The sequence below is a fragment of the Eurytemora carolleeae genome, unplaced genomic scaffold (assembly GCF_000591075.1).
Source record: "Eurytemora carolleeae unplaced genomic scaffold, Eaff_2.0 scaffold1151, whole genome shotgun sequence".
Lineage (NCBI taxonomy): Eukaryota > Metazoa > Arthropoda > Copepoda > Calanoida > Temoridae > Eurytemora > Eurytemora carolleeae.
In genome coordinates this window covers 7,148-27,863 of record NW_019397083.1, presented here as the reverse complement: position 1 = coordinate 27,863, position 20,716 = coordinate 7,148, and the positions used below count along the sequence as shown (strand labels likewise).

At 31.5% G+C, this 20,716-nt stretch overlaps 2 protein-coding genes across 3 annotated transcripts in view; both read left to right on the top strand.

Moving 5' to 3' along the window:
- Positions 1 to 12,707, top strand: part of LOC111711709 (uncharacterized) — a 16,254-nt gene extending 3,547 nt beyond the window's left edge. The window contains exons 4-18 of one of the 2 annotated variants that reach the window (XM_023486128.1): positions 1,995 to 2,083; positions 2,721 to 2,772; positions 3,068 to 3,134; positions 3,591 to 3,676; positions 3,994 to 4,134; positions 4,301 to 4,350; positions 4,807 to 4,880; positions 5,042 to 5,108; positions 6,129 to 6,225; positions 7,145 to 7,258; positions 7,527 to 7,600; positions 7,936 to 8,110; positions 10,502 to 10,653; positions 10,967 to 11,145; positions 12,502 to 12,707. In XM_023486128.1, the coding sequence (XP_023341896.1) occupies positions 1,995 to 2,083; positions 2,721 to 2,772; positions 3,068 to 3,134; positions 3,591 to 3,676; positions 3,994 to 4,134; positions 4,301 to 4,350; positions 4,807 to 4,880; positions 5,042 to 5,108; positions 6,129 to 6,225; positions 7,145 to 7,258; positions 7,527 to 7,600; positions 7,936 to 8,110; positions 10,502 to 10,653; positions 10,967 to 11,145; positions 12,502 to 12,551 (1,467 nt within the window). In that variant the 3' untranslated portion in view covers positions 12,552 to 12,707. Of the gene's footprint in view, positions 1 to 1,994; positions 2,087 to 2,720; positions 2,773 to 3,067; positions 3,135 to 3,590; positions 3,677 to 3,993; positions 4,135 to 4,300; positions 4,351 to 4,806; positions 4,881 to 5,041; positions 5,109 to 6,128; positions 6,226 to 7,144; positions 7,259 to 7,526; positions 7,601 to 7,935; positions 8,111 to 10,501; positions 10,654 to 10,966; positions 11,146 to 12,501 lie in introns of both variants that reach the window. The other variant, XM_023486126.1, reaches the window with a different exon arrangement.
- A 1,194-nt stretch (positions 12,708 to 13,901) lies between these two features.
- LOC111711710 (uncharacterized) lies at positions 13,902 to 20,365 on the top strand. The gene is made up of 5 exons (XM_023486129.1): positions 13,902 to 14,010; positions 14,558 to 14,629; positions 17,271 to 17,368; positions 19,167 to 19,238; positions 19,658 to 20,365. Exons 1-5 carry the CDS (start codon positions 13,992 to 13,994, stop codon positions 20,261 to 20,263), a joined length of 867 nt encoding a protein of 288 aa, XP_023341897.1. The 5' UTR covers positions 13,902 to 13,991; the 3' UTR covers positions 20,264 to 20,365.
- Positions 20,366 to 20,716: the final 351 nt, after the last annotated feature.

The window sequence follows — 20,716 nt, the reverse complement described above, 5'->3', positions numbered from 1 at the left end:
AATTGTGTGATGGAGGGGGGGGGGGAAGATGGCATCGTGTTTTAGACAAAGATAAATTTTATATTGGCATTTTTAAAACATGTATGTGACCTAGAACAAATTTTAAACAACATTTTTACTGAATTTTATTCTAAGAAAGACCGGTAACATGTCTTATTTTTCTCTTTGGTGCACACTACTCAAATATTAGGTCTTTGTCAAATTGTACAAAAAATCCGATCATTGTTTATTCTTACTTAACCAATTATTAGTTAATTTACATTGAGAACTAAATCTAACGCGTACATCCTAGAATAAAAATAAAAAATTAAAAAATTGGCTTGATTTGTTGGCTATGTAGTTCTTTGCGCATAGACAAATATATGCAAAAAGCATATTTCAGTTTCTAGCATGGTCAGATTTAGAGATAGAGCTTTCTAAAACATCAATGAATTTCATACAATCATGATAAACAGATTTGGGGATTTGTTCATTATCCCAATAAAGCTGAAATGTGCAATATGCACATATTTCTTTATGTGCATAAAGCAAACCAAGCCAATTATTGCTTTTGCATTTATTTTTCTTGGATGTACATGTTAGATTTAGTTCTCAATGTGAATTAACTAATATTTGGTTATGTAAAAATATACAATGATCTGCAGATTTTTTGTACAATTTGATAAATCCGAAAAACCTAATATTTGAGTAGATGTGCACTGTGCAGAGCAAAAATGATTACCAATTTTTTAATTTAATTTATACTTATTTCACCAATTGTTTAAAGTAATTAGTAATATCAAGTATAAATTAGTTAGTCATTTGCTCTTATGATAAAAATGTAATGCCAAAACTATCAAAAAAGGCTGAATCATATTCTAACTTGAAATGCCATAAGTTTTACGACAAAATAAGGTCTCTTTCCTTTGTTGGTAACTCTTACTTAATCTCGTTTATTACACAATCAATATTGTTTGTTTTTTCGTTTTTTACATTTTTGGTTAAAAATGTAAAATGCATCCATCAAAAAAATATAACAAAAATCTTGTTTTAGTATTTCTTTAAATTTTAAACTGAAACAGATAATTGTAAAGAAATTGAGTTTTTGCAACGAGCTCAAATTTTCAATCCCAATATCTTTTTAACCTGATAGTGAAAACTTTTGATATTTCAAACCTAGATTGTTTGATCTAACATAATGTACAACAAAAGTATACGACATTTAATAACAACGAAGATACAAAGATTAGAAAATCTGAGTTTTTGGCAAAGACTCAATTCCTTTAAGCATAAATATTTCACAATCTTGATCCAATCAAATTCTTTTATAAATTCAGCGCTCAGTAATCTGGGTTTACCAATCTAATATGGCCTCACAATAGGGCTATATCTTTGACCTTGAAAGGGTTCCGTATTTTTCACCAAAACTGCTCAATATACTGTTCAAATATTTAAACTTATATTTTAAGATCTGATATAAAAGAGATAAACTTTATTTATTTTTATATAAATATTATATATATATAAAGTATTGAGCACATATTCGCACCTTGAAAATCACACACAAATGGTATGAAAAGATACTTTTGCGAATATTCGGAAAAAAAGCTGTCCTAGCCAAATATATATGGCAACGTAAAATGTGTACAGCACAACTGTATTTTGACGGCACAAGTGTCAATTCAGTTTTTGTGTCCGACAAAATTATTAATAATAGTGATAATTTTAGAATGAAGTGCTTATCTGACATAAGTGTAATTTTATGTGTTCTATAGTTTCTGTTTATAATTTTTTTTATTAAATCTTGGATAACTAATGTGAGAAAATTTTGTTTTCCTTGTTATTTGACACTTGAGACGTCGTGTGTGATTGGTCCATTTCTCTGTTGCCCCCTATTATACCTAATAATCGATTTGGTCCCAGCAGCTGTGCTCGGTCAAGAAATAATGCAAAAAAAGTCTGATTAATCTGATGGCTTTTAAATAAATATTTTGTTTTTAATAGTCTTTTTTCAGAAGCTGTATTGGTATGCTAGTATATTCCTCCTACTGGTTACAATAGGTTTTCTTATTGGTTGGTTTTCATCAATCTTTCATCATACGCCAAGGAATGTCGTCTTCAATCTTATCTTAAAATATCAATAATTTTACACTTATGGCTTTGTAAAGAAAAGTATCGTCAAATTGATTTCTTAACTTATTATACGTGTAAATTTGCCAAATAAATTGATTTTCTTGTACATTTTCTAAACCATATAGTTTATTTACTCTTTAGTTTAATAAGCTACCCAGGGTAGGATTACTTGGGGTTAACAAAAATTTTCTATCCTGGGTAATCCAACTCTTGATTTGTTTGCAACCATGGTTTGAAATGTAAAAAAAAACTTGACTCAAGCGTAAAATCCAAACAAAACAGAATCCTACCAAGGGTAACACAACTAAGAAACCTAGCTGAATCTCGAGTAGTATTTTATTTGGCTACTGCAGATTTAGTAAAAATTGTCTCAAGGCTCAAAGTGTCCTTGTTATTATAAGATTAAAGAGTACCGTTAACTATTGGTCATGCAATTCTAAAAGATATACTTCGTTAGCCCTTGCAATGTCTACACTAAAATCAACGCTATTCATTTACTGCTGGACAGCCAATATTCAGAACAAATTATTTAAAATCTCAAAAAAAGATTTATTGAATATATGGATAAACTGCCAAGTCTAGCGTCAGTAAATGAAGACGATATTTATTAGAGACGCTGATTATGACGATGATGAACCTGGTGATGATGGAACATGCAAGGTTTGACCAAACAAAATGCTTTTTGTACACAGGGTACCCACAAAGGATGAAACTTAAAGACGACCTGAAACTCTTAAAATATGTCTTTCTTGAATAAATTCTTTTAAATGCTTAGTTAATGATTTGGCAAAGAAAAGAACAAGTTTGCAGTTTAAAGAACCCATGAGATAAGAAAACAGACAGTACATATTCCGTACAGTCGTCTCTGAAGTTTCATTCTGTAGATAACCTTGTATTTAATGTTTTTTATCATACTTTGGTAAATGTTTTTCTTCAAATTTTCCAATTTCTTCAGATTGAAGGAGTTCAAAGCCCTGGGCACTCTTGTCATACGTTTCTAGTCTGTAGAAACTTAAAAATAGGTAAATCAATATTTTAATGGGACTGTGTCACTGTATTTAATGGGACTGTGTCACTGTATTTATGGGACTGTGTCACTGTATTTAATGGGACTGTGTCACTGTAGACGTAATTTCAAGCAAATCTCCCGTTTATAGAAAGCCATCTACGATACAACACATAATCAATGAGAACAGTTTTCCAGCAAGAAAAACGACAATATCTTTTATATTTGAATCAAATCACGGGTTCAAGGGGACCTTTCAGGTCAAACTTTGAATTTCAAAACCAAACCTTCTTTTCATTTATCGTTCGAAAACGAATAAAAGTGGTTTAAAGTTCAAACCAATATTCTTATTTTAATTGTTCAAATTTATCAACAACAAAAAGTTTCTTTTTGATTTTAGACTTCAGTAACAAAAAGTTCAAAAATATTTCTGAAATATCCCAAATTGAGTTTAATTGTTAATAATTTCTAGTTGAGGTGAAATGTCCAAAATTTCAACATTTTGACGCAAAATCTCTAAGCTGTCGTTGGATTCACCTTGCAGAGTGCAAAATTCGGGTAATTCACTTTTTCATATTTATTTAATCTACTCAATCATTCAGTATTTCTTCGCCTTTGTAGTTAGTATATGTCGACAAAATTATTTCATCTTGTTCGTTATTTTTTATAAATGCCGCAAACTGTTTCAAAGATCAAAGACGATTGAAAAGTCGTCTGATTATTCTTCAATAAACTTTTCTTACATCACTGTATCATATTAATAACGTGTTTGATGAATATTTTGATACTAAGACAAAAACTGCAAGGGTTTAAAGTGTAAATGCTTATATTGAACAGAAAAGCATGTTTTTTAAATTTTAAATATTATTTTTTAGCATGGCGGCACAGTTGAAGAACCACCTAAAATAATTCCACCTGAGGATCTTGTTCCAGTTGATGTACATGATGATGACCCTGAACCTCCTGGTCCTGTAGGCGGGCAGATTCCTTCTCTTCAACAGATTCTAGATACAGAGGTAGCTCCAATTTGAACATTAAAGGTCGCATAGCCCCGACGCGACGTTGATTTCTCCAAAATGGGGGGGGGGGGGTCAGATCCTAACTCATATTTTATCATTTCTACATAACTGTTACTTACTATAATCATTTCAACGGGTTACATAAATTTATCTCGTTTTACAGGTTTGGATGTTGAAGAAACACGGGATTGCAAAAACTAGAAAAAATCTCAGGTATCTTAGATCTATGTATTGTAACTTAATACCTAAATTTTAGTTTTTGTGTGACTTTCGGCAAACCGTATTGTTTAGTGCTTTTTAACGGGATTATAAAATTTTAAAAATTTTAAAATCATGTTTTCAGGGGAGAGTCAGTCGGATGTCAACTAGATTTAGCCCCTCTGGATAAACTTCTGTTAAGACCCTGAATAAAATAAAACACTATTCTTTATACAGGCACAATCAGAATGGTCCAGAATTATTTGGAGGTTAATTAGGCGATTTTACATATATATCTCTGGCAATTTTAAATGCTCAAAAAAAGGCAGACCACATTTTGGAAATGGCAGATTTAGGGCTATTTTGCGATTATCGTTTCATCAACCATATTAGTAAAATTAGATTGTAAAGTCGTCTGATTAATTATAAATTAATCCGGGTCTGTCTGATTATACACTGTTCTTTCTTTAGAACTCTGTCTAACCAAGATGTTGAGAAGATTAGTCCTAGAAGCTGGAAGAACCCAGAGAATGTTAAGATCCTAGGAAATTTATACCACGCTATTGTCCTTAATAAGATGGATATCCACGCTTAATTAAATGTTGTTTTAGGGCGGGTTTTAAAAGTTGATACCATAACTACATAACTTAAATGATTTTTTAATATTTTCATTAAATACCTTCATATCAGCGAGGTTTAAACATAGAATCCGTCCTTGATGAGAAAAGCTGGGATTATTTATTCCCAATCCGACACAAGAACTATACTTACAGGTAAAGTTGGGATTATTTATTCCCAATCCGAAACAAAAAAATACTTACAGGTAAAGTTGGGATTATTTATTCCCAATCCGACACAAAAACTATACTTACAGGTAAAGTTGGGATTATTTATTCCAAATCTGACACAAGAACTATACTTACAGGTAAAGTTGGGATTATTTATTCCCAATCTGACCCAAGAACTATACTTACAGGTAAAGTTGGGATAATTTATTCCCAATCTGACACAAGAACTATACTTACAGGTAAAGTTGGGACTTTTATTCCCAATTCGACACAAGAACTATACTTACAGGTAAAGTTGGGATTAATTATTCCCAATCTGAAACAAGAACTATACTACATGTAAAGTTGGGATTATTTATTCCCAATCTGACCCAAGAATTATACTTACAGGTAAAGTTGGGATAATTTATTCCCAATCTGACACAAAAACTATACTTACAGGTAAAGTTGGGACTTTTTTTCCCAATTCGACACAAGAACTATACTTACAGGTAAAGTTGGGATTAATTATTCCCAATCTGATACAAGAACTATACTACAGGTAAAGTTGGGATTATTTATTCCCAATCCGATTTAAGAACTTTACCTTCATTTAAAATTTGCGGTCTGCCTTTTGTGTGCCGTCAATATTACCGGAGATCTTGAAAATTTTGTTAAGATAATTTTGTTAAGATTTTAATTTATTTAATAATACTGAAGAAATGGCAGACCGACAACGTTTTGGAAATGTCAGGACTAGAATTATTTTGTGATACAAAACTCTATAATTATACTTCTACAATTTGGTTTACAATTAAATTCCGCAAATTATTATACTTCTACAATTTGGTTTACAAATAAATACCACAAACTATTATACTTCTAAAATTGGGTTTACAAATAAATTCCGCAAATGTTATCAAAGATCAAAGACCATCCTCGAAGAGTCATACTTCTGGAAAGATTCATGAGCCACTCTGTAATGAAGCTTCAGTAATATTTATTTAAGTTTCTATTTATTACTAGTGGGTTCCTTCAAGCAGTTGGAAAATTTCCTGAGTTTTGCTCCAGTAAGGATTTGTGCGGAATCTCTCTGGCCATCACTTTTGCACATTTCACGCAGGTTTAGAATATATTACTTTTGCACATTTCACGCAGGTTTATAATATATAACTTTTGCACATTTCACACAGGGTTAGAATATATCACTTTTCACATTTCACGCATGTTAAGAATATATCACTTTGCACATTTCACGCAGGTTTAGAATATATCACTTTGCACATTTTACTCAGGTTTAGAATATATCACTTTGCACATTTTACGCAGGCTTAAAAAATATCACATTTGCACATTTCACGCAGGTTTAGAATATATTACTTTTGCACATTTCACGCAGGTTTAGAATATATCACTTTTGCACATTTCGCGCAGGTTTAGAAGGTATCACTTTTGCACATTTCACGCAAGTTTAAAATATAAAACTTTTGCACATTTCACGCAGGTTTAGAATATATCACTTTACACATTTCACGCAGGTTTAGAAGAAATTACTTTTGCACATTTTACGCCGGTTTGCAAATCCGACTTGCACATTTCTTGATGCAAAAAGAATGAAGAAATTCCACATTATAGTTCCGATTTTTTTCTTGTCAATATTTTTTTTTATTCCTAATCCAATTCCTAATCCTAATCCTATTCCAATCCATTTCCATTCTCATTCCCATTCCCATTCCCATTTAGATTCCGATTCTGATTCTGAATCTGATTCTGAATCATATTCTTATTCTTTTCATTCTTCTTATTCATTCATATTCGTATTCTTATTCTTATTCATACTTATTTTTCTTCTTCTTATTCATTCATATTTTTATTCTTATCTTATTCATACTTATTCTTATTAATACTTATTCTTATTCTTTTTCTTATTCTTATTAATTCTTATTCTTCTTCTTATTCTTGTTAACTTGTTAATTGTTATTCTTGTTCTTATTCTTATTTATACTTATTCTTGTTCTTATTCTTATTCTTATTCTTATAAGGAGACAGGAGCACATGATCCCAGTAATATAAACCCTGAGTGGAGACAAGGCCTCTACTATCTGGAGGAATCTGGGTGTTCAACTAGAGATTGTGGATACAGCGCTAACTGTAAGGTAATTAAAAGGGCCAATGGTAGCCTTTTATTACTCTAAAAAAAGTCTAATGAATGTAAATTTCAAAACGCTTAATTTTTAGTTTCTGCTTTTGTCGAAAAATAATTTTTAACATGATGCAGACACGCTGCTAAAATGATTTTAAATAAAAAGAATTATTATTTTTAAAATTTTTTATTAACCCTATCGATAGGGTGATGCACGATCTAACAGTGGGTTGGTGTTTAAATAAATGGAAACAGATTTTTATATTTTAATTTATTTAAAGATTGACAACTGGTTGACAAAAGCTTGGCCTTGTCAGTATGATAAGAATGGAAAACATCTCAGTTATCATGGAAGGTAATATCATGGAAGGTAATATCATGGAAGGTAATATCATGGAAGGTAATATCATGGAAGGTATAACCAACATTGTAGTATTCCAACTCTTGATCACGAAAGGTAAACTTTACAAAGATCAAGTGTTAGAAGCTAAATTTATTGACTTGGCAACATGTCGGATGTGCGCTGCATTGAATTCAAACTTTTTAATCGGGATTAGAGTAGAGCAGTGTTGACACAAAACCTCTAAAAATAACCTGATTCTGTAAATTCACTTTGCAGGATTGTAGTGTGGTAATAATTTATATTTTTTTAGATTTTAGAAAATCTTTTTTATTCATCTTGTAATCTAGAGGAGCAAAGCAGATCTCGTACAACTACAATTACGGTCAGTTTTCAACCTTTATGTACGGGAATACAACCCATCTACTCCAGTATCCAGGTCTGCTCTCCAGTACTTGGTTGAGTTTAGGATCAGCAATATGGTTCTTTATCATGCCTCAACCTCCTAAACCATCCATGCTAGAGGTTAGAAATACTACAGTTATGATAAGAAAGACCCGGAATTAATTTATAATTAATCAGACGACTTTACAATCTAATTTTACAAATATGGTTAATGAAACGATAATGACAAAATAGCCCTATTCATGTCAATTTCAAAATGTGGTCTCCCTTTATTTTCCGTTTAAAATTATCAGAGATATATATATGTAAAGTCGTTTGATTAACTGTAAATTAATTCCGGGTCTTTCTGGTTATGACTGTATACAGTGTACAAAGTAAGGGTTTATGCGTACTGAGCAGGAAACTTTTGAATGGTGGATATCGGGATTAATGCTTGATTCACTCTTTTTCTTAGTTTCGAGATTAAATAGTGCTTGTTTTCCTCATGTTATTAATCTCCAGATCAATTTCCAGATTAACTAACCGATCAGGATTTAGGATATCCCATTCTAAAGTTACCAGAGCTGAAAACTTTAGAATGGTGGATATCGAGATCAGTGCTTGATCCGCTCTTTTTCTTAATCTCCAGTGTCCAGATTAAATAATGCTTGTTCTCCTCTTGTTATTAATATCCAGATAAATTAACCGATCGGGATTAAGGATATCTCATTCCAAAGGTTTCAGCTCACACATCATCCAGACAGAACAAACTCTAGGCCGAGATGATATCAGAAATAGGACGACGACATTTAAACATTGATTGTCTTTATTATTCCTGCGAGGTGGGGTAAGCATTACAGTTAAACTATGCGAGGTGGGGAAACCATTTTTATTAAGAGCCACTTTTAAGAAAATAAAAATAATTAATTCAGAGAATATAAATAAATAACAAATATCTTAGAACAAAATTTAGTTATAGTTTATAAATTGTAACAATTTAAATGCTTAACTCCCTTAGATTTTTGAACTGAAGAGTTCCTATACTAAATATATTAGATAATATGAAAACAAAAAAGGTAAAACATACACATTAAGTAGTTTTTGTTGTACTGAAAATTTTTAATATTACAATTTCCTTACCAATCATCATGGAAGCATTACATAAATTATAGATTTTATTGATTCTAATAAATAAAAAATAATAATTTTATCTAACTGTTTGTATCCAATAAATGTCAAAACGGTTGAACCGATTGGCCTTAGGGAAGGTTTATGAATGAACAAAATTAAAAAAATTTGCCTCCATCAAATTCAATTTTCATTAGATTTTTTAAAATTTTGAAAATCCACGAAACTTTTTGTTTAAATTGCGAACTTTTTGTTTTACAATGTACACAATTTGTTTTACAATGTACACAAAGAGAACATGTTCACAATTAAAATAGAATAACAAGAAACTTATTGCATGTTAAATGTAACATAGTACAAATATACTGATGGTACAAGTAAAAAAAACAAACAGAATTTTTTTAACATTTACGTTATAAAATAACACAAATTTGTATTGCAAGAGGTACTAATGTATCTTAATTTACAAACATGTATCCTCTTGGCTTCACTGGACTTATAGAATGTCGTCTACTAAATATATTCGAGCCTGGTGTTTGTCCAGTCTGGATTATGTGAGCTCAGCTCAACCAAATTCAGCTCAATAATGACCTTTAACCTGGGTGTGACCTTAAATAATTGGGAAATAGGAAGACGAGCCAATTTATAAAAAAAGGTATAATGAACAATAGACATTAGTCACGACAATTTTAAAATTTGTTGGTCTTTTGAAATATCAAAATTTTTGTCATCTGACTGCATAACGTTAAAGCTGGCCCTGGGTGATAGTTAACATTTGTTTAACGTGGATTTAGATATTTTTCATCTTTATGGTCTTAGAAGAAACTCTTTTTGTAATTTTAACAAACCCTTTTTTAATGAGGGCCATGTCCGATTTAGAATGAGAAATCATACATTCTTGATAGACAACACTTTTAAGGTTATTGTCGTGAATCATACATGCCACTCCTTTTAAATAAAGTTTATGAAATTATTTTGTACTTTATCATTATTTCTCACTTTATATTTTGACTTCTGCTTGTTTCAAAGCTTATTTGATCTAGAAACAGCCATTGAAATAAGACAAGTACACAAACCATTGAAATAAGACAAGTACACAAACCATTGAAATAAGACAAGTACACAAACCATTGAAATAAGACAGACAAACGTCGTTTCCTAAAATCACCTACAACACTATTTTTTTGGCACGACATAGTATACAGTTTTTGGACTGTAAATTTTCTTTAAATCTTGAAGGTTCTCACATTTTTAGATCATATTTTGTCCCTCGCTAAATTTAAATCTAAAAGGCTTAACCTTCTCGATAAAGAGAAAATTTCTGTCCAAAAATTTTATAACACTTCGAACCAAAATAACAGTGTTATAAATAGTTTTTGCAGTTCCTTTAAAATCTGTTTTCAGGTGGTAGAGGGTAGCTGGAGACCAAATAAAGTAGATGAAGATGCTGGGCTTTATCCTGGATTCGGACTCACAACTAATATCATAAATGGAGGAATAGAGTGTGGAAAAGGTAGAGAGTTGCCACAGAGCAGGAATAGACAGGATTATTTCAGGTACAAGTATTCCATCAAATTTAACTAATCCATCCCAATCCATCCTAATCCATACCAATCCATCCTGATATCTCCATCCAATCCATCCCAATCCATCCACTTCATTTGAGGATGAATAAGATTTGGTCAAAAAAAAATTATTTTTAAATTTGACCTGGGGAAATCGGAGAGCTCATTCAAAAATGTGCTCACTAAACAAGTACAACTTGCATGATTTTTGTATTTTTTAAGATTTGAGCAAATATCTAAGGTTTCTTATGCTTATCTAAGAATTTATCTACGGCCACCCTCTCATAAATTCCAATATTTTCAGACATTTTAGAAAATTCTTCAAAGTGTCTGGCTGGGAGGAGAATGGTAGTTGTAAAGAAATGGATCAGTTTCCTGAGAAGGGATCAGGATCCAGGACGCTTTTCTGGGAGCAGGACTGGAGCAGGAGCTACTACTGTAAACTAGTAAACTATCAAACTCAGTTCTCAGCTCTTGTTCAAGGTATTCCTTTTTAAAGGAAAAACTAAAATTTGTTAATCCCCTTGAGCTTTGCAACCTGATGACGTAAATTTTTTATATCTTAAACTAATAATATTTGATGTAACAGAAGTTCGAAATATCGAAATTTGTGGCAAGGACTCAATTTCTTTGGTAAACATTTGAGATACTTTAACTTTGATTTACTTAATTCGTGGACTATACTTATTTCTTCACATTTTTTTTATGTTAGTGTACACCATGTTATATTTTACAATTATTTAATGTGTTGATTTGTTTACCACGTCTGAAACTCTAGTTTAAAATTTGAAGCTTAACCAATTATGAAAAAATCTGTTTAATGTATCTGTTTAAGGTGTTAATCTTAAAGAAACAGCTTAAAGGGATTAATATTGCAACAGCTTAAAAGGGATTATTATTGCAACAGCTTCAAGGGATTAATATTGCAACAGCTTAAAGGGACTAATATTGCAACAGCTTAAAGGGATTAATATTGCAACAGCTTAAAGGGATTAATATTCTCAAATTGACCCACCCCCCACCCCCCGCAAATCCTGGTTTTCAAGTACCCCAGCAGGGATAGGGTTAAAGGGATAATATTATACAACAGCTTGAAGGGACTAATATTGCAACAGCTTAAAGGGATTAATATTACAACAGCTTAAAGGGATTAATATTGCAACAGCTTAAAGTGATTAATATTGCAACAGCTTAAAGGGATTAATATTACAACAGCTTAAAGGGATTAATATTGCAACAGCTTAAAGGGATTAATATTACAACAGCTTAAAGTGACTAATATTGCAACAGCTTAAAGGTATTAATATTACAACAGCATAAAGGGATTAATATTGCAACAGCTTAAAGGAATTAATATTGCAACAGCTTAAAGGGATTATTATTGCAACAGCTTAAAGGGATTAATATTGCAACAGCTTAAAGGAATTAATATTGCAACAGCCTAAAGTGACTAATATTGCAACAGCTTAAAGGAACTGGAAGCGTTATTTTACTCCCCTCTATTTATCAATTGGACTGTCTGATCCAAAGTGTTACCAAAGTGTTACCCTTTATACCCTAATCTATGTATCAACAGAGGAAGGCACTACAGTTGTTCTTCATTAAAAAGTTAAAAGGGATAAATTCTAATTATTTCCTTCTATGTTCCTGCTACATAATTTGACGTCACTTTTATACTAAAGTAATCAATTTTCACCTAGAAAACATGAATAACTCATTCATCCTTCCGATGTTAATTCGACCTGGCACTCTATATATATGGAGGGCCCAATAAAATTACTCCTAGGGTCCCTTTTTAATTTGAACATTTTAGACACGTTTTAATCCAATGTTTTTTAGGCGATTATCTGAGATGCGTGGAGGACAAATTCTCTGTTATTATCCAATAGTATATCTTGTAATATGTATTCAATAATATTTCCTGCAATATATCTTGGTAATATTTAATTCAATAATATTTCCTGTAATATTTAATTCAATAATATGTCCTGCAATGTATTCTGTAATACTTAATTCAATGGTTTAATAAACTATAAAAGCGATAATAGATCAAATATACTGCTAAAAAGTGTAATATTAAAGGAAAGACAAAAATTACTAATATCGACGGACATGAGATGGGAGGCATGAATCATGAGTTAGACAAGTATACGTAATTGCAAAACGTCTGACTTATCTCATATCTAATCTATAATTGTGCAAAAAATATGTTTCCAAATAACAATTTTAGTTAAATATTTAGAATTCTAGAAAATGCGCTAAGGGCAGTTAAACGTACATAAAAGCTGTACGATGTACACGGCCTAAGTGTTCAAATATGAACAATTTCTTCATTCCATTAATTTAATTTTAAACCGTGAAAAATAGTTGAAAAGAGATTAATATTGTTTTCATTTATTTTGTGTCTGTCTACCTTGAGGCTAAGAAAGGCTTTAAATTAGATTGAAACTATTTAAATCAATGAAGGATGCTTAACCCTATCCCCGCTGGGGTACTTGAAAACCAGGATACGCTGGGGGGGGGTCAATTTGACCCCCCCCCTCTAAATCCCATGTTTTATGTCCAAATATGACAAATGATACATCATTAGAAAGCTCTTGTGCTCTACTTTTAGAATCTGCAAAAAAAATTGCAAATTTGCGAAAATTGAATTTTTTATCGCAAAATCCAGTTTTATAGTAAAAATGTTTGCAAAAAAAAATTTGTCCAAAAAATGACAAATTATACATTTTTGAAAAGCCCTTGACCATGCCATTTCAAATATGCAAAAATTTTTGCAAAATTTTAAATAACCTGATTTTTAATCAAGAAAAACTAAAAATGTGCAAATTTCCTTTGACAGGTTTTTTGCAAAAAATTTGCAATTTTTTGTTCGCAAAACTTGTGCAATCCGTTTCCTTATGTCATAGGCTTTCCAAAAAGCTAAATTTTATCAAAATCTGACAAGTGAAAGGGGGTCAAAACAAAGATTTAGTTTGCTATAGGCAAAAGCAGTCATTCAGGCAGTGTGCCTGAGGACTCAGGCAGTTAGTATTAAAGCCCGGTTTTAGGCCTAAAGGGAGGGCTTTGGGTATGTAAGAAAAGTCAGAAAATTTCAACAGCCTCAGACCAATACTTTTTGAGTTATGTAGAAAAAAACTACAGGGGGGGGTCAAATTGACCCCCCCCCAGCGGGAATAGGGTTAACATGAGTAACAAGTGTTTAAAGATTAGCTCTATTTTTTTCTGAAGCATCTGCTTTCATCCACATTATTCAAAGAAAACCCACTGAACTGTTAGCTAGCTGTCCAACATATTCTTGTCCGTGAAAGGCACATTCTTGACGAAAAATGCCCGAATTTTCCCTGGGTGTGTAATACTTTTATTATTTTTCAAATTTTATTGCGCATTTCTGTCATTCATTTTCAACGGGATTGCAATCGTAGCTTTTTAAGACTAATTAAACCATTTACGTCCATAATTAAGATTTCGATGTTTTTGTACCATTTTCCACAAATCGCTTAAAATTGGTTTGTATTGCGAGATTCGCGTGATATGTGTCTGCATCATTGCAAAATTTCTGTCTTTCATCATTACACGCTAGTTAAACTCTTATCTTGTGTCTAACGGTCTTCTTCCTTTACCTTTATTTTTGGGTCTATTAATACAGTGATAACCAGAAAACTAGAATAGGAAGACGACATTAAAGCAATACTGAATTGCATTTGATGTTTATATATTAATTAATAAGTTACTATAATCAATTATTTAATGAAATTTGTCTAATCTACTGCGCAATTGCTGTTCCTTATTCATATAAATGCACATTGGAATATTTAAAGTCATAACTTGAGACTAAAAGTCGACTTCATATTCCAGAGTTTTCTGGTTATCACTGTAAATGAAATAATTTCAGTTTCCGGTTTCCTGCTGATGAACCTGGTGGCTTTAGCCCAACCCGAGTGCTGCGATGTTAAAAATGTGACAGGTAAAACCTAAACATTATTCAGGATTTTGAAATCAAAATGGAAATTACAGGGCAAGGTTGCATAAAAGGTTGGTTACTCTTGTTGCGCTCCAATGTACGGAAAATGTGTTCTCCTATGATAGATAGATTAAAACCTTAAATCACGTCTTTCTAGTCATTTGAGATTTTTATCTATCCCTCAGGAGACGACATGTTCCGGCAAAGGAGCTCATCGAAAGTAACCAATCTACATACATACAACCTTGTTACAAACTTACAGGGTGTCCCACGAAACATGACAGTTGGTAAATAGTTTAAAATGTATTCTCCCATATTTTGTTAACTTGTTTGATAACTAAGAGAATTATATATTAAAGTTATAGAGGTCGTGAGGACGGTCTATAATAAACGGGGCTAGGGTGGATTTAGTGTATTTATTTATACTTCTTAAAAATCAGTCTTCAATATCACACGAGTAGAAACTATATCTATGTTTGGTTTTGTGAATCAGAGGGCAGAAGCTGTGGAAATATTGTCTTCCACAAAGTAAAAATAAATGAGTAAAATATTTTTTATCGAAATAAACTGCAAAAAGTCTTTATTATATCTAATATCATTAATGATAAATATGTTATGTAATGAGTAATGATCAATGACGTCTATTTGTGCATAATTTTGCATATTTTTTTCTTTTCTTTTGGAAACCTGTATTTTCAAAAATTTATTTAAACAAATTTAAACTACACCATTTATAAATGTATTTATATCTTTGTGTGTGAAAATATTTTTAAATGTTTAATATACAGTGAAACCCTTAATAACGAATACATTGTAAGAATCCATCAAATATCGTATTCTTCACTTTCTGATAATGGAATGTTGCAGATATTTAGTTTTTTAATTAAATGATTATATGGAACTCTTTAAAACTGTTCTCGCATATTCATGGCTATTTATTTATTTTGGCAAATACTGAAATTTACGTAATATAGTATAAAACTCATTGAAAAATTGTGAAGACGACATTTGATAAATTCTTTCGATGTATTCGTTATTGGGGGTTTCACTGTAGTATATGGAAGAAGACATTCAAAACGATTTACCAACTGTCATGTTTCCTGGGACACCCTTTATTAGAACTAAAGTCGTCTGCATGAAAGAATCTATTACACTTTACACACTGATTTAAAATTTCGGTGTTTGTCCTATCAAGTTTTTACTTTTGATCAAAATATTACCTCTTTAACATAACCTTCATTTTTTCTCTCTTTTTTACCTTTTTGTAGCAGGATGCGTTTCAAATGAAAATGAAAAATCTTTAAGTTTTAAGATTGTTGAAGTTATAATCAGATCAAAACGCGATTGAATTCAAATTGAAGAAACCAAACAAATCTAGCGATGGCCAGTCCCAGGCGCGCAACTAGGGGGGGGTAAAACCTTCACAATTTAACATTATTCGCTCCATTAATTTTCTTCATAACTGCTAATTTCTACCAATTTAGGTATTTTAAAAAAAATTCACCGTTGAAAATATTTTGAACATTTTTTTTCTCCACAAATCCTAGTACTATACAGTATTCGTTGTATATATAAATACAATACTTTTGATTTCTACCAAGGTTTTCAGCTGCAGCATTGATATACACGAAAACACAGAGAAGATGTCAATTAACATCTTCTCTTGGTTAGATTGTAAACTTGTAATTTGAACAAATATCAAAACTTAATAAGAAAAGTATATATATATTATAAAGTGTTCATAATTGTAATGATATTAAAGCCAACCACGGTAAAAAGAGATACAGGATGACGATGGCCCAAGAAACATGGATATTAAGTGACGACTTTTTATATCGTCTTCGATCCATGAGACATTTTTTCATGAACACAATAAGTGCAGTATTCAGGTTTAAACATCTAATACCGAAAACGCCTGATCTTGAGATTTTTAAAATGAGGTCTACCATTTTTGTATCTTCAAAATTGAATGAGAAATTGCTATATTTGTATAATTTTCAATTAATTTAATAAATCAAAATCTTAATATCTAATATCTTTGTCAATTTTTAAGACAGGTAGACATCTTTTTATATAAAGCTCGTAAGACGTACAGCCTCGTTTTTATACTTTCGTTGCCATGCATTAAATATCAGAAATCAAAGACGACTTTCAAGTCGTCTTTTAATTTCCATGTTTATTGGGGTATTGTATAATCAACTTTATTAAACCAATCATTTAAATTCTACATTATTCAATCCCAAGCAAATATATATATATATATATCATACAATCAGATTGCCAAAGAACGAGATTTTACGGACGACCTATAAATATTTTACAATAGACAAGCCTCTTCTCCCTGTAAGAATAAACGACCCGAAAGGGAAAAGAAACAAGATTAGTTAACAGCTGCAGGGAACTGTTAACTTCAAGAGTCTTGCAGAACACTGTATCATTATCCTATATCTCCGCGATTGTTTCTAAAATACTGCGTTTTTTTTCATTCTTTACAAGAGAGATAAGTTTGTCAAAATCCGTGAATCATATTCGATTGAGAAACTGCAATCGAAAACTATAAATAAGGATATCTCCTGTTGCTCATCGAAAATCGGACATGGCTTGGCATTTGCATTTAAAATGATGAATCTCAACTTGTGATCAGGTTCTGTAGATGATGTGTTGGATGGTGTTTACTACCTAAATGCTGTGGATGATGTTAAGAGGATGGATATCTGTAAAGATGGATGCGTTTATCTCAAGGAAAAACTGTTTAACGTCCTAAGAAAACATTTCCAATAAATGATTCCTACAACAAAGGGACGTTTAGTAACTTAACGTCCCTTGGGACAATTAATTAAAATAAGTTACCACGCAACAAAGTTTTCGTCAAACAATTCATTTCAAAAGACTACAGAATTATGTGTACAACTACTTTTTCGGGAAATTTCGACCAAGTTATGGCCTCAAAACATTTCTCGCTGCGCTCTGGATGTTTTGTAGATAGTAGTTAACCATGATCGAATTATCTCAGTGACTCATCTAATAACATTCGAATATTTCTTTTTACGCAGGTGTTCTTAACAATCGTCTCATTTGTTTCTAATGGGATGTAAAATTAACTTTGCCAACTGTTCAACATGAAGAGTTAAACTTTAAATATTTATTTAAAAGAAAAACTTTTATTTACAGTTAAACCCTAAATAATCCATTCATCGAAAGAATTTATTAAATGTCGTATTCTTCATTTTCTGATAATGGAATGTTGCAAACATTTAGTTTTAGTTTTTTAATTTGTTGATTATATGGAGCTCTCTAAAACTGTTCCTGCATATTCATGGCTATTTATTTATTTTCACAAATACTGAGATTTGCGTAAAATACGGTGGTAGGCGATTTTATCAATACAATGAAGACCACTTTCGATTTCAATTTTTTATTTATATCAAGCAATTAAACAGCATGGATACACAAAACATATGGGAAAAAGAGAAGCTGTCAATAAGGAAAAGCTTCTCTTTAATTTTTTGTAAGCGTCTAATTCGAAAAAAGCTTGTTTACAATTAAAACGTAAACACAAATGTCGTCTTCATTACATTGATATTATTGCCTACCACCTTGGTATAAAACCCATTAAAAAATTGTCAAGACGACATTTGATAAATTCTGTCGATTTATAATTAATAAAAACCAGTATTCTACAATTTTTACGCTATCTGGTGAAGTTTCTGCCGAGGGTCCAAAATATGGTCTGTTTTTTATGCTTTCAAACGTAGAGATGAATGATCTCTTACAGAATTAAATAATTCTAAAATTATTTTAAAATTTTAAATCCTCATATCTCTGCATGGTATAATGCCGCGGAATCACAAAAAAGGCAGACCACATTTATTAAAATACCAGAGCTATAAAGAGTAATTTTCGATTATTGTTATAATTAATAACTGAATGCCGTGATTTATTTCAAAAACAATCTTCAAGTCGTCTTCGCTCAGCATCTTCTTTTTGAATATTCGTTAAATAATGATACAATATACAATATACAATATACAACATACAACATACAATATACAATATACAATATACAATATACAATATACAATATACAATATACAATATACAGTATACAATATACAATATACAATATACAATATACAATATACAATATACAATATACAATATACAATATACAATATACAATATACAATATGCAATATACAATATACAATATACAATGTACAATTGAGTTTTAGAGATCTGTATAAGCTCAGCCATGTTGAACTACAAAGGAGTTGAGTCTTTGCCCCACATTCCAATTTTCTAATCTCTATATCTGTGCAACCAAATATCTTAGACCTAAGTTGGAAATATCGAAGTTTTACACAATCAGGTTTCAAAGATATATGGAGTAGTAAATTTGAGTTTGTAGCAAAGACTCAATATCTTTGGATTACATTTTTCTAAAGAATCTTCTTGGATATTTTAAAATGTGTAAAATGATGAAACGAAAACATTTGTACCGGGTGTCGATATTTGTTTTAAACAGATTTCACCTGGGCAGGAGAATGTGGACGATAAACTTTTCTGCTTTATGGAAGTTCCGATTGTAGAAGCCTCTGATATCGACTGTAAGGTATAATGTTTCAAATTAGTGTGGGTGCTTGGAAGGTTTAAAAAATGCCAAATAAAAGATCAGAAAAATGTTAAAAAAAAATTTTGGGTTTTGACTTTTGACAAATATCAATATGTACGTGACGAATGTTTCTACATTTATCTTTCAAGGGTTTTTTTAAAAATGTAGTTTTTAGATCTGTAGCTTTAGTCCCAAAAAATATGAGCTATTTTATATTTTTTAAAGCCCTGCACCCTACCCTATGCACGAAACAAACATTTAAAACAAATACTTTAGATTACTTCCTTAAAAGTGGAAAGGTTCAAGGTGATAGTGTTAACAATACGACAGTGCTACGGCAAAAAAACTTAAGTCGTCAAACGCCCCCCTCGCCCCTCCCCACAGCCTGTTTAACAATCTCTGACATAAATTATTTTCAGGAAATAACAGCTGAAGAAGTTGCAGAACTCAGACAAGAGTTAGAAGCCCTTGAAGAAGTAGCTAAAGCACTGCTCAACATTGTTGAAATGCTTGAGCTTCTTGAGCAACGAGTCTCATCTGGTCGTGTAAGACGTGATGATGTTCCTGCTCCAACCACGTGCGAGGATCTCACAAACTACATTGAAAAAATCAAAACCTCTAAGGGAGTTGACGCTTTGCCATACGCCATTGCCATGGATACGTACTTTAAAGGAGTTGTGAATGAAGAGTCACCATACATTTCGTGTGAGTCTCTTAAGGCAGAGGTAAAGGCTACTGTGGAGAAGGTTGAAAAAGCCAAGAAGGAAGTTGCCAATAAGATTCCACCGGAACAAAAGATCCCAACTACCGAACCCGTTGATACAACAACCGCCGAACCCGTCGATACAACAACAGCCGAACCTGTCGATACAACAACCGCCGAACCCGTCGATACAACAACTGCCGAACCCGATGATGGAGTTTCCAATACAACAACTGCAGAACCCATCGATACAACAACTGATATATTTTACTTGTTTGAAATGCCTGTCAAGGTTGTTTACACACCTTCCGCCTTTTTCTGATTTATTCTTCAGAGGAAAAAAATAAAGCAATCCGATTACAATAACATTTGGTCAGAATATTAAATTTCATCTTTTTGATTTTAAATATATAATTAGATTTTACATACGTAATTATTTTCAACAGTATGATTACTTGAAAGTGTCAGCATCGTGCAAAGAGAATAGAATATATATTAGAGGGGAATTTACTAGAAAAATTGTAAAACGGAATGGAATATCATTTTATAGAAAATCTAAAACTAATGTTAAAAGAAAACCAAATTATGAAATAGGCTGGTTTCATAATTGACCAATGATCATTTCACATAGACTCTATGCCTTCCACTTTACAAACGATGATTTTCCGTTATAACTATAAATCAAATGATGTTTTTTATTCACACAATTCATTATAAAGTTTTTTTCAACAGCTTTAAAAATTCGAAATTAAAATGGATAGTCTAGGGAAAATGC

Coding starts and splice junctions, on each gene's coding strand:
- LOC111711710 (XM_023486129.1), top strand. Junction 14,630..17,270: donor CGATGTTAAAAATGTGACAG/GTAAAACCTAAA, acceptor ACTTGTGATCAG/GTTCTGTAGATGATGTGTTG. Junction 17,369..19,166: donor ATGGATGCGTTTATCTCAAG/GAAAAACTGTTT, acceptor TCACCTGGGCAG/GAGAATGTGGACGATAAACT.